Raw genomic sequence first — 14,980 nt, 5'->3', positions numbered from 1 at the left:
CAAGCCGCCAATGCTCTGGCTCCAGCAGCACAGCCCCCTCCATGTCCCCAGCAGGATGGGCAGCTCTGCCTCCTGCCCATGCCACTTGTCCCCACCTGCCCTGCAGCCACTGCTGCCCAGCACGTCACCAGAGCAGCAGTAAGGGGGCACACTGCAAAACCAAGCCCTCTGTGGAGCCATCAACAAAGCCCAACAAACAAAGCCCAAGCCTTTGACCAGCCTCCAAAGGGGAGACCACCTGCGGGCAGCCAGCAGCCCCTCCACGATGCCCCGGGCATGCACGGCAACAGTTTTGGCCACCTATGGCCGGGGCGGTGAGCCTGTGGCGGCACAGAGGCCGGCCGAAGGGCGCTCCCGCTGCCCGCCGGGCTGCCCGCTCCCGGCTGTCCCGCACACCGGCCCCTCAGAGCCCACGCCACCGCCTTCCCGACCCCGCTGCCCCTGCGGCCCCACCGCCCCTCAGCGCCGCGGGCCGGCCCCGCGCCTCCGCACAGAGCGGCAGAATCAGACGGGTCAGGGCTGGCAGGGACCTCTGGAGACCATCCAGCCCAAGGCCCTGCGAAAGCAGCTCCCCCAGGAGCCGGCCGCTCAGGGTCACGGCCAGGCGGGGTTTGAGAGCCTCCAGAGACTGCCCAGCCCCGGGGCAGCCCACCCCAGGCCGTGACACCCCCACAGCACAGCCCATCTCCTCCTGCTCGGAAGGGAAGGAGCTCCCTGTGTGGCCTTTTGTGCCCGTTGCCCCTTGTCCCGTTGATAAGATCCCGTCGGGCCGAGGCCCAGGTGCGGTGCCCAGAGCCCAGGCAGCGCCCTGAGGGAAGGTGCCGGAGGCAGTGACAGGCACGGGGGCTGGTGGCCCTTCCCCTGGCCGCCTGGCCAGGCACGGGGGCTGGTGGCCCTTCCCCTGGCCGCCTGGCCAGGCACGGGGGCTGGTGGCCCTTCCCCTGGCCGCCTGGCCTCAGCCACTCCTGCAGCTGGGGCGAGAGAAGGCTCCAGGAGCCCAGGGACTGGGGCTCCCAACTAGGCACACCTAGAAGCCTCTGGGACTCTTTGTCCAACAGCCCTGCTGGCAGCTGCGGCGCTGGATCCAGGAGTGGTGATCTCCCCCTCTCTCTAGCTGTCTTGCCCCATGTCCCGCCCCCGCCGCCTCAGCTTTTTCTCCTAAAGTAATACAAGGCCTACCCCAGCTTCTCCTAAAGCCACATAGCTTGGTTGGATATAATTGTGAAAGGGTCAATGTTTACTGGGTGTTTGTTCCATTAAAGTTGATGTTTAGGTACGGACCTCGGGTGTTACCTCAGCGCAACCCACAGCAAGGGCATTTGCGAGTCTGAGTCGCTCTCTCCCTCCTCATAGCTGGGATGCGACAGATCCCCCCTGAGTCTTCTCTCCTGCAGGCTGAACAGGCCCAGCCCTCTCAGCCTGTCCTCCTAAGGGAGATGCTCCAGTCCCCTCACCATCTTTGTAGCCCTCTGCTGGCCCCTCTCCAGTAGTTCCTTGTCTCTCTTGGACTGGGAAGTACCTTCTGGAGCCCTCAACCATGGCATTCCTCCAAGGAGGTCCTTGAAGAAGACAGCGTTAGCTCTCCTGTAGGCCAGGGCGGCAATCCTACTTGTCGGCTCGCTTCCTCAGCACAGGACCCTGAACTCCGCCATCTCATGGTCATTGCGGCCAAGGCTGCCTTCAACTTTCACATCCCCAACCAGCCCCCTGCTTGCGAAGAACGGGTCTGAGAGCACAGCTTGCCTCGTTGGCTCCTCCACCACCTGTGTCAAAAAGTTACCGTCGGTGCTCTGCAGGAACCTCCTGGACTGTGTGAGCCTAGCTGGGTTGTCTTTCCAGCAGGTGTCAGGGAGGCTGAAGTCCCCCGTGAGAACCAGGGCCTGGCATCGTGAGGCTGCCTGCCATTGTCTGTAGAAGGCCTCATTGGCTTCCCCTCCCTCATCAGGTGGCCCGTAGCAAACACCTACAACGGCATCCCGCGTGTTGGCGGGCCCCTTCATCTTTACCCGTAACCTCTGGACTCGTCCTGCACCCACCCCAAGGGAGAGCTCGCGACCTTCCCGTTGCTCCCTCACACAAAGAGCAACTCCACCACCTCTCCCTGCTGGCCTCTTTTCTAAAAAGCACACAGCCACCCACGACAGCCTCCCAGCCGTGGAGGCTATCCCGCCATGTCTCCGTAACTGCAATGAGCTCATGGCCCTGCGACCGCACACAGATCTTTCATTCTTCCTGGTGATCCCCTGTGCCGCGGGTGCTGGTGTATGGGCATTGCAGAGAGGCGACCGAGCACACAGGTCTCCCGGGAGGGGTGCAAGAGGATCCACCGCCGCCATGCACAGCCTGGAGGCGGTTGGCCTTCTGGGACTCATCTCGGGAGGCAGCTAAGGAACACATATCGCTGCTCTGCTTGGCCTGGCTTATGCCCCAGTCGCAGGTGATGGCACGAGCATTGCCGCACTGCAGCCCTCCCCCTGCATCCTTCGCTTTAAAGCTCGCCTCGCCAGGTTGGCCCAGCAGGCCTGGGCTGGGCCCAGTGGGGCTGGGGTGAGGAGCAGGGGGACTCCCCCCGCCCCCGCCCGGGTTCCAGCCAAGGGATGATGGAACAGTGCCCTGCACCATGGCAACAGTGCCCGGGGTAACCCGAGTGACCCCAGCAGTGCCAGTCTGTGCGGCTGCGGCTGAGCGCACGGGAGGGCGTCTGTCGTCCCTGTGTGCCCACCAGCCTTGGAGCAAGGGGAGCCGCGCAGGCCTTGTCCCGAGCCCCAGGTGGAAGAGAGAAGAGCCTCGGCGTGCCTGACGGTGTGGGGGCTGAGCCCCAGCTCAGCCTGGCCACAAGCGGGTGCGGCCCCAGGAGCGAGGTGACAGAGGGGTCCCTACGACAAGTGGCATGCCCCCAGTCTAGATGAACCCCAGCCCCATAGAGGGAGAAGGAGGAAGAGGGAGTCAGTCCCAACCCCCTAGGGCAAGGAGCGGTCAGTGGGGCCCTGGGGCATCAGGAAGGGTCACAGTGGGGCACTTTGTGACATGCCGTGTCACCCGGTGCTGCCCCCACAGTGTCTGGGAGGAAGGTGTTGGGGCAGGCTGGTGGCAAAGAGCCCCCTGAACAGAGCTACTTCTGCCCCACCGCCCCTGGCAGGGCAGCCCCAGGTGCTGCAGGCTTCCCTTCACCCCCTTCCTCTCTCCCTGCCGCAGGATGGCGGGGATACCCGCCAGCCACCCCAGGCAGTCCTGGCAGGAAAAGGACAGAGCTGCCCCAGCTCCCAGATCGCGGCTGAAGCCCCAAAATCTCTGCAAGTTCCCGCTGCTGCATACGCGTGAGTGTGAGGGCATCGTGGGCTGGGGGCTGCCCACTCTGCTCACCCTGCCCTGCCCTGCCCCAGACTCGCAGCCCCCGGCCAGGATGGCAGCCAGGCTCCCATGGGGCAGCGGCCAAAGACCCAGCCCTGCCACAGCATCCCTGGGGCAGGGACCCTCCCTGCCCCTGGTACCAGTGCATCCTTCACCCAGGCACACCGGGCCCCCCTCCTGGTGCTGCCCTCCAGCATCGCACCCTCACCCCTGGGGCGCGCAGGGGACACCAGTGTCCCAGCCTTGAGCTGGGGCTGGGGACATCCCCAGGAGCTGGGCGGAGGGCTCGCGCTTTGCCCACGGCCTGACCCCAGCCCTGCCTGCTCTGTGTCCGCCAGATTCCTGCCACTCTGACTTGGCTGCGCCCACGGAGGAAGAGAATACCCTGGACATCATCCAAGGCTTCCTCAGGATCAGACCAAAGGTATGCGTGGCCACTTCTACGAGGCTGTGCCCCTACCTCCCGGCCAGTCTTTCTGCCCACATGCCCTGCTCACAAGGTGCCGGGGGCTATGCCCCCTCCCAGCTGTCTCTCCCCACTGACACTGTTATCCAAAAAGTGTACGCCTTCGCCCGTTGGGCAAGAGCCATCCGACGCACGGAGTCCAGGCATTTCTTTATTACGGATTCGCGCAAAGCTGGGGCTTAGCTGATGATGCTCCACGAAGCAAGCGCAAAGCTCAGAAGAACAAGATTAACATTTATGCAGTCTAGTTATACATACGTATTTTCCAAACTCTACCTAAAAGATGCTATTGGTAATTAGTACGCGCGGTAGCTTTCCGTTGGTCTATAGATCTCTCGCTTTGATTTCAAGTTACAGTGTGTTTTTCATTTACTGCATGTCTGAGGGAGGGGTGAGGGTGAGTCCTTTAGTCCTGACTGGAGTCGGTGGTTGCGCTCTCCCCCCGCTGCCTTTACCTTGCCCCTAGTTTCAGTCTCGTTCCGCTGGCTTCTTGCCTTTGTTGCAAGTAACGGGCTGTTGGCACCTCCTGGGGTGAGGTGTTCCCCTTATCAGGCTTGGAGTTCTCCTTCAGGGGCACTTGTCATTAGGACAAAGTTACAGACGTACGGCGACCCTAACTTCACGAGCAGAAGTGAATCACTTCATGGTGACTACAATGTGATAATGGGGATTGAATGCATAGCTAGACATCAGCGCTGTCTGTCCCTCTGTCCCCTCCTCGGCTGGCAGCAAGCAGACCAGAAGCTGAAGTTTCTGGCCGCCATCTGCACCGCCTGCGGCACCGCCAGCATGGATTCCAGCGTGTGGGACGAGCTTTACTACTTTCAGTGGGAGGTGGTGGACACCATCCAGGTGAGGGGACAAGCAGTCAGGCCTCAAGAGGCAGGTCCGGGGGCAGTGGGCAGTGGCACAGCCCTGGGGGCAGGAGAGGGCTTGGCCGGGTAGGGGGGTGTGAAGGAGCGCTGCTCCAGGTTTCTCTCCTTGGAGGTGTTCTAAAACCACTCGCGTGGCCCGACTGGAGCTGGGGGTTGGACCCAATGATGTTTGCAGGTCCCTTGGCCAGCCTGTGGCTCCGTGATGGGCACAGAACTTGCCACCACGGGGCCTGGGACCACTGAGTGCTGGGTTGGGAGGGGGTGCCAGGATGGGGGCAGCCGGGGCTCTGCCAGCCCCGCAGGCTCTTGCTGGCTGAAGGAGACTGCCCCATCCTGACGTGACTCACCCTGCTGTGCTCCCCAGGTGCTGCTGCAAGAGGAGCCCACTGACGACCTGGGCACCACGGTGTGGCAGCAAGCCATGTCGGCCATCACCTCCATGAGGTACCTGCCCCGGCCCCCAGCTTGGCCTCCTCGGTGCCAGGTGGCCCCGACAGCACTCGTCCCATATGGGGGGCATCCCCCGTGCTGGGTCTGAGAGGGAGGGGCAGGGGGCGGTACAGGGTTTTCCCCCTCAACTTGAGTGTCAGTAGCGTGGGGGTTGACATGATCCCTGCGGCGTGGGAGCCGAGCCAGGTCTCCAGCCCCAGAGTCTGCCTCTCCCTTGCTGGGCCCCAAGAGCACCCCTTTGTCCCTGCAGCAGAGTGGGACTGCTTCTGGAGGAGAAGACAAGCAGCCTCCTCCAAGCCTGCTTCCACAGCATCTTCTACCAGCACCCACAGGAGGACACCCAGGACCCCGAGGCTTCCCTCTACTCCAAGGTATGCCACAGGGTGAACCACGGGGAGATCCCCTGCCCCAGGGTCCCTTCCTGGGCACCGCAGGGCCATGGCCGTCCCTCCCTGGCTTCCAGGGCTGCCCCCAAGACTCTGTCTCCCTCGCAGACCATGGCCGTGATGGACAGCATGCTGAAGGTGCTGGTATGCAGTGCTGGCACGCTTGGCATCCTGGAGCTGCAGAACATCTTGCAGGTCTGGCCTTGGCACAGGGTCCCTATGGGCAGTGACCCCCGGCTCGAGCGGTGGCCCTCCCAGCGCCTGGTGCAAGGAATGGGGCAGGCAATGTCCCTCCTTCCCCGCCATGCCCCTCCCACTAGCCCCTTGCCCCCTGGCTGCTGCCAGAGCCCCTTCTTCTCCTGCCACAGCTCACCCCACCTCTGCAGCCGTGCTTGCTGCCCATCCTGCCCAACACTCCCGCCCAGACAGACCTGCCTGTCTGGCTTGGCAAGGGGAGCCCAGCCCTGGGGCTTTCCCCCTCCAGCTTTACCACGGCACATATCCCAGAGCCCCCACCACCGTTCCCCAGGGAGCTGGTCACCACAAAGCCTTGGGGTCCCTGGGTGGGGGGTGCAGGGACGTTGTTTGAGGGGGGAGGAGTGGAAGGCAGCAGAGGCAGCAGCAGGAGCAGGATGCGGCGACCTGCCTGGCCGCAGCAGGCTGCTGCGAGAGGCAAGAAGGACACATGCCCCATGCCAGGCATTGCCCCGGAGCAAGCCTGCCTGTGCCGTGCTGCGCCATGCCACCTCCCTGGCACACCAGCAGCTTTTCTCCTCCCAGGTCCTGCTGCCCTTCACCAGGTCCCAGAGGGAAGCAGTGCAGGAGAGGGCCGTGGCGCAGATTGCCAGTCTGATCGAGTTCACCACCTGCTCCATGCCACAGGTACCGAGCTCCTGGTCTGGGCAGTCCCACTGCCCTGTCCCTGCAGCCCGGAGCCCTGGCACCTCCTGGGGAAGTTGGGCACCCAGTCAGCAGGAGGCTGGGAGCAGGAGTCTTTGCCCTGTCCCTGCCCTGTCCACGCTCTCTCCCAGGGCAGGGCAGGGCAGGGCTGCCGCAGGCACAGGCAGGAACTTGGCTTCCCTGCTCCGGCCTGGTGCCCGGCTGCTCTGGGAGCAGCTGGGGCTCACCTTGTGACCGGCCTCACCTTGTGCCTGCACTGCCTCTCTTCCCCCAGGTCTGCTCCTGCTTTGCACAAACTATAGTCCTCAGACACCAGTGCTCCAAGAGTCATCAGTTTGCGATACTGGGGCTGCTGGTGGGGCACCTCATTCTCTGCTGCACCTGCAAGCGTGAGAGGACCCGCCACAAGGCTGCAGAAGCTCTCCATCACCTGCACACCTTCATCCTGAAGCAGAGAAGTAAGAGAGGCCGTGTCGGGCTTGGTCCCCCCCAGCATGGGCAGCCAGTGGCCACCCTCCTTGGCCAGAGAAAGCCGCATACAACCTGCCTGCCTGCCTGCAGTCTGAAGAGCCATTTCCTCTCAGCCCTGCTCACAACAGCCCCGGACCCTCCCTGCGTATCTGCTCCCCAGACCTGTCAGGGCGTCCCAGTCCTTTGTCAGTGACTTTTCTGCCCAGCACTCAGACTGCACCTCCAGCTCTGCACCCTCTCTCTCAGCACCCCGTTTTTTCTCCTCCCCAGGCAGGCAGCCCTGGCCGCATGACAGAGGGCAGCTGGAGCACCAGGAGGTCTGGCAAGCGAGGCAGCCCCAGCAGCTTTTGCAAACCAGCAGCACCAGAGAAATCTTCTTGGTAAGAAGGGCCTTCAGCTCCTGGCTGGCGGGATCAGCATGAGCGAAGGGACACCTGATGCATGGCGATAGCGGGGGCTTGCGCCGATCCCGAGCAGGAGCGAGGCAAAGGCCTCCAGTGAGCTCTGGTTCCCCATGGCACCCTGACCCCCACCGTCCATCTGCCCAGTGCAGCCTGGCTCTGCGTCCCACTCCCTGCACAGCCAAGATGCTCTGGGGGATGCTCTAGGTGACAAATCTCCCTTCCTCTCCTTCATGCCGCAGAAGTTCACGGAATACCTCCGTCCCTCTGACCGGGCAGACATCATCCTCCTAGCCATCAACAACATGAGAGACCCAAGCACCTACAGCATCCGCGTGGCTGCCCACATAGTGGGCATCCTTGTGGTGGGCCCTGCCTTCCAGCCGGGGCAGGTGAGTCGCCCAGGGGTGGCACAGCTGATGCTCCAGCCCCCCGGGGCACCGTTCCTCCCCCGGCTCTGCACCTGGCCAGCGCTGACACCATCTCCAGCTGGCATACCACAACGGGAACAGAAGCAGCTCCCAGAGGGAGCTGGGGAAACAGCCGCGCTCACCCTACTGACATCCCCACTCCCTCCTGTGTCTCCTCTCCAGGTCTTGAAGATCGTGCGCGCCATCTACACAAACCTGCCCTCCATCAGGATGCTGGTAGCCGTCAACAGCCTGGACAGGGCCCTGCGCGTGCTGGCAGACAAACACCCCAGCGAGGTGGTGGCCGGCCTGCTGCACTGCTCCCCAACATGCACCTAGTACGGGGCTCACCAGACTTTAGGGCTGCTCTCACCCTGGCAGAGGGGCCCCAACACCCTCCCAAGGGACTTCAGGCCGGCCTTACTCCTGGGTGTCCCCACTGACAGAGCCCTGGTTCTCCACAGTGCCGCCATGACCATGTGGACGGTGATGCTCTTTGAGCCCCAGGCTGCCCAGAAAGTGCTGCAGGAGCTCATCAACGTCATGATGAACCAGTCGCTGCACAAGACCTCCGCCTCTACCAAGGACAACCCGCGCATCCTCTCCCTGGCTGTGAGTTGCTGGATGAGGCCTCACTGACCTCCGGGGCTGCTCTCAGCTGTCTGGGGCCACCCCTTCCCTTCCATGCCCGCCCCAAGCCTTGGCCTCCCCAGGGGTCAGCGAGATGTCCGTGTCTGGTGTCTTCTGCAGGCAGCCAGGACCATAAGCAAGATCCTCCTGCAGTCCAGCTGCCCACGGGACGTGGAAGACATTTTCCCCCGGCTTTTCCTGGCACTGCTTTTCCAAGTGTCATTCACCACAGAGCTGACGCCAAAGGAGGTGCAAATCTTCTGGAAGGGCCACCAACAGGGTCTGATTGCTCCTATCAGGTGCGCCATCCCTGTCCGCTCGTCCCTGCCAGCCACCTGGAGCCAAGCCAGGGGCCCCGGTGGGAGCTGAGCATTTCTCCTCGTGCAGGTCTGTGGTGCGGGCCATGACGGTGCTGCTCTGCAGGATGGGCCTTGAGAGCCACATGCTGGCCATCGAGGCGCAGGGTGGCTGGGACATGCTGCTCAGTGCCCAGACCCACCTCCTGGGAGTGCGCATCGTGGCCAGGTGAGAGCCCCTTCTCCACACTCCTGGGGGACTGTGCACCCCACACCACCCCGTCCCTTGGGGCTGATGGCAGGGGGTCCCCACTGCTTGCAGAAAGTGCTGCAGTCCAGTGATGACCAGACTGGTGCGACCCCCAGAGATGTGCCCGCCTGGCTCAGGCCTGACAGTGCTTCCTTCCCCCTTCCAGGGAGATGAGGAAGACCCCAAGATCCCTGCGCTCCACCATCTTCTGCCATCTGGCAGAGCTCCTCTGTGTGGCAAACCCCTCCTGGGAGATGGTCGCCATGGTCTTCTTTGTTGAGGTGAGCCTGATGGCACTGCTCCAAGCTCCCTCCGATGCTCAGTTCTCCCATGCCTGCTGCTGCAGCGGGAGCTGGGGAAGCAGGTGGGCTCTGGCTGGTACCATGGAGGAGCCAGGCGAGCAACCAGTGCGGTGTGGGGCACAGGGGCTCTCCGCAGTCCCTGCTGCCTCCATTCAGGCTTGGCCTTGCCCCGGTGTCCTTGCCCTGCCTGAGCTGATGGCTGGAGCCAGCGCTGCACCTCTCCAGCTCCTGTTGCGTGTGTTTCAGATGGTGGGCTGCATTGGCCTCAGTGAAGAGCTGGACTGTGCCCTGGCAATCTTCCCCACGTATCTGCAGAGCCAGTGCCTGGGGATGCCCACCCTGGTGCTCAGGGCCATCCTCAGGCTCACCGAGAGGCCTGACACAGTGAGTAGGGGGCAGCTGGGGCAGCCAGGACAACAGCCCATGGCAGAGCTGTGGGTGGTAGGTAACGTGGCGGCTTGGGCTTTTGTGGGCATGGGGAGCTGAGCCAGCTGCAGCCAGCTCTCCCGCGTCCCTGGCCCACTGCCCCATGGCAAGGGGAGAGGCAGCAGTGCCGAGGGGAACAGGGTCCCACTGCCAGCACGTCCCAGCAGGGATGATGGCAGCAGAGCCACCAGCCCGAGTGTGGGGTCTGCAGAGCGTGGCCGTGGGGTGATGAGCCCCGCGATGAAACGCAGGGCCTGCTGGCAGCTCGCGCAGCTTTCCAAGCAGCGCTGGTCACCCACCAGGCTGCTCAGGGGGTCTGTTGCAAAAGGGGGCAGCCGAGGGTCTGGCAAGGAGCCAGAGCTGTCTGTCCTCCCCCTGCGCACCCTGCTCTTCCCATGGCCGTGCCAGGGAGCCCTGTCTGCCAGGCGCTTGCCCTCGTAACCCATGCTGCCTGCTGAGAAGCCAGCGGGGAGGCCAGTGCTCACGGGGAGGGTTTTCAGCCCTGCGGTCGCTTGTCGCTTCACAAAAATGAGGTGGCGTGTCTCACACAGGTATGGAAAACCCTTGTCCTGCTGCCGTACGTCATGGAGCGGCTGCAGGCTGATGACAGTGACGGCAGCGCCGTGGCCCTCTCCGTGCTTGACAACATGCTCCAGCTTCCGGCGGGGAAGTTGCCCAGCCTCATTGCCCCGGCGCTGGCTGACAAGCTCCAGCCACTCTTTGACAACGTAAGGCTGGCGGAGAGCCCCATGCTCCCCTCATTGAGCACCTCGTTCGCGTCTCCCACCGCAGCCCCCATGCTCTGCAGGAGGATGCTTTGCCCTGCAGCCCCCAGCCACTGTCGCTGCCCTCGGTGACTCCGTGCTGCACCCCAAACCCCCAGCGTGGACTCACCCTGGCTCGGCCTGCTTGCCGCAGGGCGGACGGGGGTGGCAGGACAGCAGCCGGTGTGCTGAGCAACACCAATGTGCACCCTGCCCTGGCAGCATCCCCCAGTCCTCCACAGGGTCTCCCTCTCCGGCCCCCAGCCCCTCTGCACAGACATTCTGCATGCCACGGCTCATGCACTCCCTTATGGAGCAGGGCTGCCTGCAGCCATCTGGGGGAAGTTCACCTCCACGTCAGCCCCTCGCTTGCCATGGGCTTGCGCTTGGGGCTGAGGTCCTCCTCCCCTCCTTCCCCAGCATTCGGACACCGTGCGGGAGCAATCCATCCACCTCTTCCAAAGCTTGATGTGGCTCGTGGTGGGCACTGAAAAGAAGGAGATGAAGAAGAAGGTGTGGAGCAGCCTGCTGCCACTGCTCTTGCACCTGCACGATCAGAACAAAAGTGTGGCCAAGGTGGGATTCTTAGCCTGACCGGTCCTTTGGGCCCGGCAATGCTGACACTGGACCCTTCAAATGTGTGCCACTGGGAGGTCTAGCTTGCTGAGTCCCTAGGGCCAGGCAGAGCCCCCCTCCCTGCCCACTGCTGCCCTTCTCCTGCTGCTGCCCAGATGGACGGGGAGGTGGGTCCCTTTCCCACCCAGCTCCCTCCGCACAGCCCCTGCCATGGGTCCTGCAGCCCCAGAGACTGAGCTACAGCTCCACAACAGCCTGGGGCCCCCAGGGCCAAAGCACTGAAGCCCTGACGGCCTTCCAGTCAGAGAGGGTGATTGTCCTTCTCTTCCCCGGGGTGCTGAACATGGTGACAGCACCAATTCCCAGCTGGAGCATCTTCCTGGCATGGGGTAGAAGAGGTTCTGAGCCCCGCCAAGAGGGAGGACACAGGGTCCTGTGCCCTCGATGGTGGTGGTGGCATATCTGTTGCTCACCAGGCCTCCCAGGAAGCCCTCCGCAGTGCTGGCCTGTTCCTGAAGTGGAGGCAGCTGGCGCACATGGCTGAGACCGGGCAGGCATGGAGGATCACCGAGTGCCTGGTAAGCAGAGCCCCAACACCCCTGGGATCTTCCCCGGGCAAGCCCTGCCCTGTGCCCTGTGGGGTGGGGTGGGTGGAGGGCTGTGCCCCCTTGGCTGCACACATCCTCCTGGAGCAGGCTCTGCTCCGCATTGTCTTTGCCCCTGGGGTCCCCAAGGGGACCCTGCCACTAGGGTGGCAGCCCTGCATCCCTGGGAGCCTGATGCTCCCTCTGAACCCCGGTGCCACACAGTGGGGAGCTGGGGATGTCCTGCTGGGGGGAAGGGGGATGGCCCTGGGTGGAGGGATGGCCAAACGCGGGGGCACCTCTGCGCCCACCCTGCACCCTTCTCCTCTCTCCAGCTGGCCAAGAAGAGGAGCAGGGCCATGGCCTACCTGCACCAGAGCCTGCATTACCTGCACAGCTCGCAGGAGCCCCTGCGATGGGAGGCTGTCAGGTTCATCGGTGAGCCATGACTCCCAGGGTCCCTGTGTCCCAGCACAGGACCTATGGGGCACCCCTTCACCCCCTCCTGCCCCTGCCTGCACAGGTGGGGCTGGCAGGAGGCTCATCCATCCCCTCCCTGATGCTGCACTCCGGGGTCAGCCCTCCCGGGGGGACCGCGCAGCCAGGTGGGCTGGCTGCAAGGGTCTCTGAGCGGCAGCAGCATCCTTGACACACTGTGTTGCTCCAGGGCTCGTTGGGCGGTGCGTGCGTGAGCAGCAGCACATGGAGTACATCCGACATGGTGAGCGAGGGCAGTGGGGAGGAGGAAGGAGCTAGCACGGAGCTCCCCCCCGCAACCTGGGCAAGGGGGGATCTGCTCCCAGCGTGCCTAGGGGGGACGGGGTGTTTCTGCAGGGGGCTATTCCTGAGAAGCAGCTTCCAGCCGAGCCACCTGTCCCCTGGCTGCCTCCTGGCCCTGGCAATCACAGGGTGCAGTGTGCCCTGCCTGGAGGGGACACAGGGCTGTCACCTCACCTCTGCTGCTTTGTCCCCACAGTGCTTAAAGGCGCAATGAAAGACACCAGCCCCCTGGTCTCCTCCCTGGCAACTCAGACACTCCTCATCCTTGGACGACGAAGGCTGTAAGGGGTGGTTTAACCTACGACTACTGCGCTTATGGCTGCCAAGGACATGGGGGAGGTGGCACTCGACCCTCAGTGAGGGCTCTGCTCAGGCAGAGACGAAGCAGCAGCCCCAGCCCGAGGATGCTCTGCAGGCTTCTCTTCCTGAAGGCTAACAGGGAAGAAGACACCTCAGCCCCAGAGGAGCTGGCGTCCTCTGGAGAGCAGCAGGACAACTGCTCTTTCCAGTGGTCCAGGGCAAAGACGTGCCCTCATGCTTCGCCTTTGCCATAAAGTGCCAGCTGCTCCACTGGGCTGTGAAGCAGAGGGGAGAAGCCCAAGGTGGAGCCGAAGCAGAACTTGAAAGCAATGCCTTCCTTCCCCTCTCCAGGGCCACGCTGCCGCAATAAATGACTTTTTCTGACATCCACTGTCTGAGCAGCCTGCACTGCCTGGGGCTGACGTGGCCGAGCCCAGGGGCTACCAAGCCGCCGATGCTCTGGCTCCAGCAGCACAGGCCCCTCCATGTCCCCAGCAGGATGGGCAGCTCTGCCTCCTGCCCATGCCACCCATTCCCAGTGGCTGCCCAGCCCCTCCTGCCTGGGATCGGCACCTCATAGCGAGGCAGTTTGCATGCAGAAGGCACCAATTGCTGTGAACCCTTCAAGCCATGTTCAAATGCCAGAATCGGGTCCTCCTCCCTGTCTGACCCTTAGACCGCCTCTTTGGCAGCGAATCAAGAAAAGAGATTTAACATGCAAAATGACGCAGGCTTTAACCTTTTCAAGATTGTTTTCTCTTCCCCAGAGCATGGCAGAGGGGGACTGGCTGGAGGGGCAGCCTGCAGCAGGGTCACCCCGCACCCAGGGACCTCCTAGCAGGCAGGCAGGAGGCAGACAGCCTTGCCACAGTGTGCATGTGCTATCGAGGGTGTGACAGCTGTTTCCACTCTTGTCCCTGCCTGCTCTTGCCTAAGGAAAAAGTTTTGCCTCCAGGCAGGCTGCCCGACCTTCCTGAAGGCTCCCAAAGGCCAAAGGCTCCTTGGTAGGGAGCAGCTGTGCGTGGCACCAGGCTTGCTGGCCCTGGGCAGTGGGAGCAGGTAGGACACGGCTGCTTCCTGCTCTTCTGCATCATTTGCTGCCCCTGGCACCCCCTGCTCGGCTGGAAGCCGGGGGGGGGGGGGGGGGCCTCAGGAAATGAGGGGCTGCCTGAGCCCCCGCTGTGCCCCAATAAAAGCACCCCTTCACTGGGCTTGGTGGGGGAGCACTGCCTGTTTGATGGGGGGGCATTGCATGCTTTTCTCTCCTGTACAACCCTGGGGGCACAGGGCTGGGGAAGCCTTGGGGACACACTGGAGTGGATTGGCAGTCCCAGGTGAGGGGACATGGGGGCCAGGCAGGGCTCTTTGAGCTCCCCCTGCCCCTCCAGCAGACCCTCACCCTCTTCCAGCTCTTCTGACCCGAGTTTGCTGCGTAAGTGGCTGTGCTCCTCCCCATGCTCCCCCTCGGCTCTGTGTCACTGGGCTGTGTCTCCCCTTTGGGCTCCCTCAGGGGCTGGAGGATGCTGAGGGCCTCTGTCCCCCACCCTGAGTAGAGGGACAAGGCTGGGACATTTTTGGGGCAGAGGCCCCATCTCCTCTTCCAGCCTGGCTGTGGGCTGGAGGCGTGGGGAAAGCAAGGCACAGTCCAGCCAGACTGTCCTGGAAGGGCAGCACAGTGTCTCTCGCCTCCCGCTCTGCTCTCCCCAAGGGTTTTGCTGGCGGGTTAAGGCTGTACTGGCCCCACAGGAGCAGCTCAGCCATGGCCCTCAAGCGCCATGCATCGGCCCTGAAGCAGCCAGACCACAGGGAAAAGAAAGCGAGGGGGGGAGAGGAGGAAGATACCTGGAGCTCCACCTTGGCAGCCCTGAAAACTGCCCCCAAGGAGAAGCCCCCTGCCATCATCGATGGGCTGTGCCCCCTGAGCACAGCACTGGGCGCCCTGGTGAGAGCGGGGCTGGGGTACCAGGGAGGCTGGGATGGGGGGACGTGGGCAGGGGGGTGGGGGAGTCCCAGGGCTGCCCTTGCTCTGCTGGTACAGGGGTGGCCCCAGTTACCCTTGCAGACTCCACTGCATTCCCACTGGGAAAGCTCTGCACCCTCTCCCATCCCCAAATGCTGCCCAGGTGCCAGCCCAGGCCATGCCACTCGCTGTAGGTCTATGAAGACTATGACTGCACCCTGAACCAGACCAACATCAACGCCAACAACAACAAATTCTATATCATCCAGCTCATCGAGCATGATGGTGCCTACAGTGTCTGGACCCGCTGGGGCCGTGTGGTGAGTCCACCCCAACACCACTTGTCCCCCTCCCCCATGGTTGTCCCCACCCTGTCTTGGGACCTCCAGAGCTTGGGGATGA

General features: G+C 63.3%; 2 protein-coding genes across 6 annotated transcripts in view; both read left to right on the top strand.

Annotated features, from left to right (window-relative positions):
* PARP3 (poly(ADP-ribose) polymerase family member 3) overlaps nucleotides 1-14,980 on the top strand; it is a 112,426-nt gene that overhangs the window by 94,138 nt on the left and 3,308 nt on the right. The window contains exons 1-5 of one of the 4 annotated variants that reach the window (XM_080384479.1): nucleotides 10,797-11,976; nucleotides 12,206-12,259; nucleotides 12,515-13,677; nucleotides 14,365-14,560; nucleotides 14,773-14,898. In XM_080384479.1, coding sequence (XP_080240605.1) covers nucleotides 14,378-14,560; nucleotides 14,773-14,898 — 309 coding nt within the window. In that variant the 5' untranslated portion in view covers nucleotides 10,797-11,976; nucleotides 12,206-12,259; nucleotides 12,515-13,677; nucleotides 14,365-14,377. Of the gene's footprint in view, nucleotides 1-10,795; nucleotides 13,678-14,326; nucleotides 14,561-14,772; nucleotides 14,899-14,980 lie in introns of those variants that run through there. The other 3 variants (XM_080384478.1, XM_080384477.1, XM_080384476.1) reach the window with 3 other exon arrangements.
* On the top strand, nucleotides 4,718-10,799 carry LOC308062676 (maestro heat-like repeat-containing protein family member 7). 2 transcript variants are annotated; one of them, XM_080384484.1, is made up of 9 exons: nucleotides 4,718-5,136; nucleotides 5,393-6,886; nucleotides 7,170-8,048; nucleotides 8,175-8,322; nucleotides 8,461-8,639; nucleotides 8,728-8,865; nucleotides 9,053-9,167; nucleotides 9,435-9,572; nucleotides 10,166-10,799. In XM_080384484.1, the coding sequence occupies exons 3-9, from the start codon at nucleotides 7,534-7,536 to the stop codon at nucleotides 10,469-10,471; spliced, it is 1,539 nt and encodes a 512-aa protein (XP_080240610.1). In that variant the 5' UTR covers nucleotides 4,718-5,136; nucleotides 5,393-6,886; nucleotides 7,170-7,533; the 3' UTR covers nucleotides 10,472-10,799. The 2 variants fall into 2 exon arrangements, with proteins under 2 accessions (XP_080240610.1, XP_080240609.1); XM_080384483.1 differs by having other exon boundaries at nucleotides 4,719-6,886.

This window comes from Falco punctatus, assembly GCF_963210335.1.
Source record: "Falco punctatus genome assembly, chromosome: 4".
Lineage (NCBI taxonomy): Eukaryota > Metazoa > Chordata > Aves > Falconiformes > Falconidae > Falco > Falco punctatus.
This window is presented reverse-complemented; position numbering and strand designations above follow the sequence as displayed.

Excerpts from the sequence above, each read along its gene's own strand:
- LOC308062676 (XM_080384484.1), top strand. The coding sequence starts at position 7,534 with ATGCCGCAGAAGTTCACGGAATACCTCCGTCCCTCTGACCGGGCAGAC. Across the intron at positions 8,323-8,460 it reads CGCGCATCCTCTCCCTGGCT|GCAGCCAGGACCATAAGCAA; the intron begins GTGAGTTGCTGG and ends TGTCTTCTGCAG. Across the intron at positions 9,168-9,434 it reads CCATGGTCTTCTTTGTTGAG|ATGGTGGGCTGCATTGGCCT; the intron begins GTGAGCCTGATG and ends CGTGTGTTTCAG.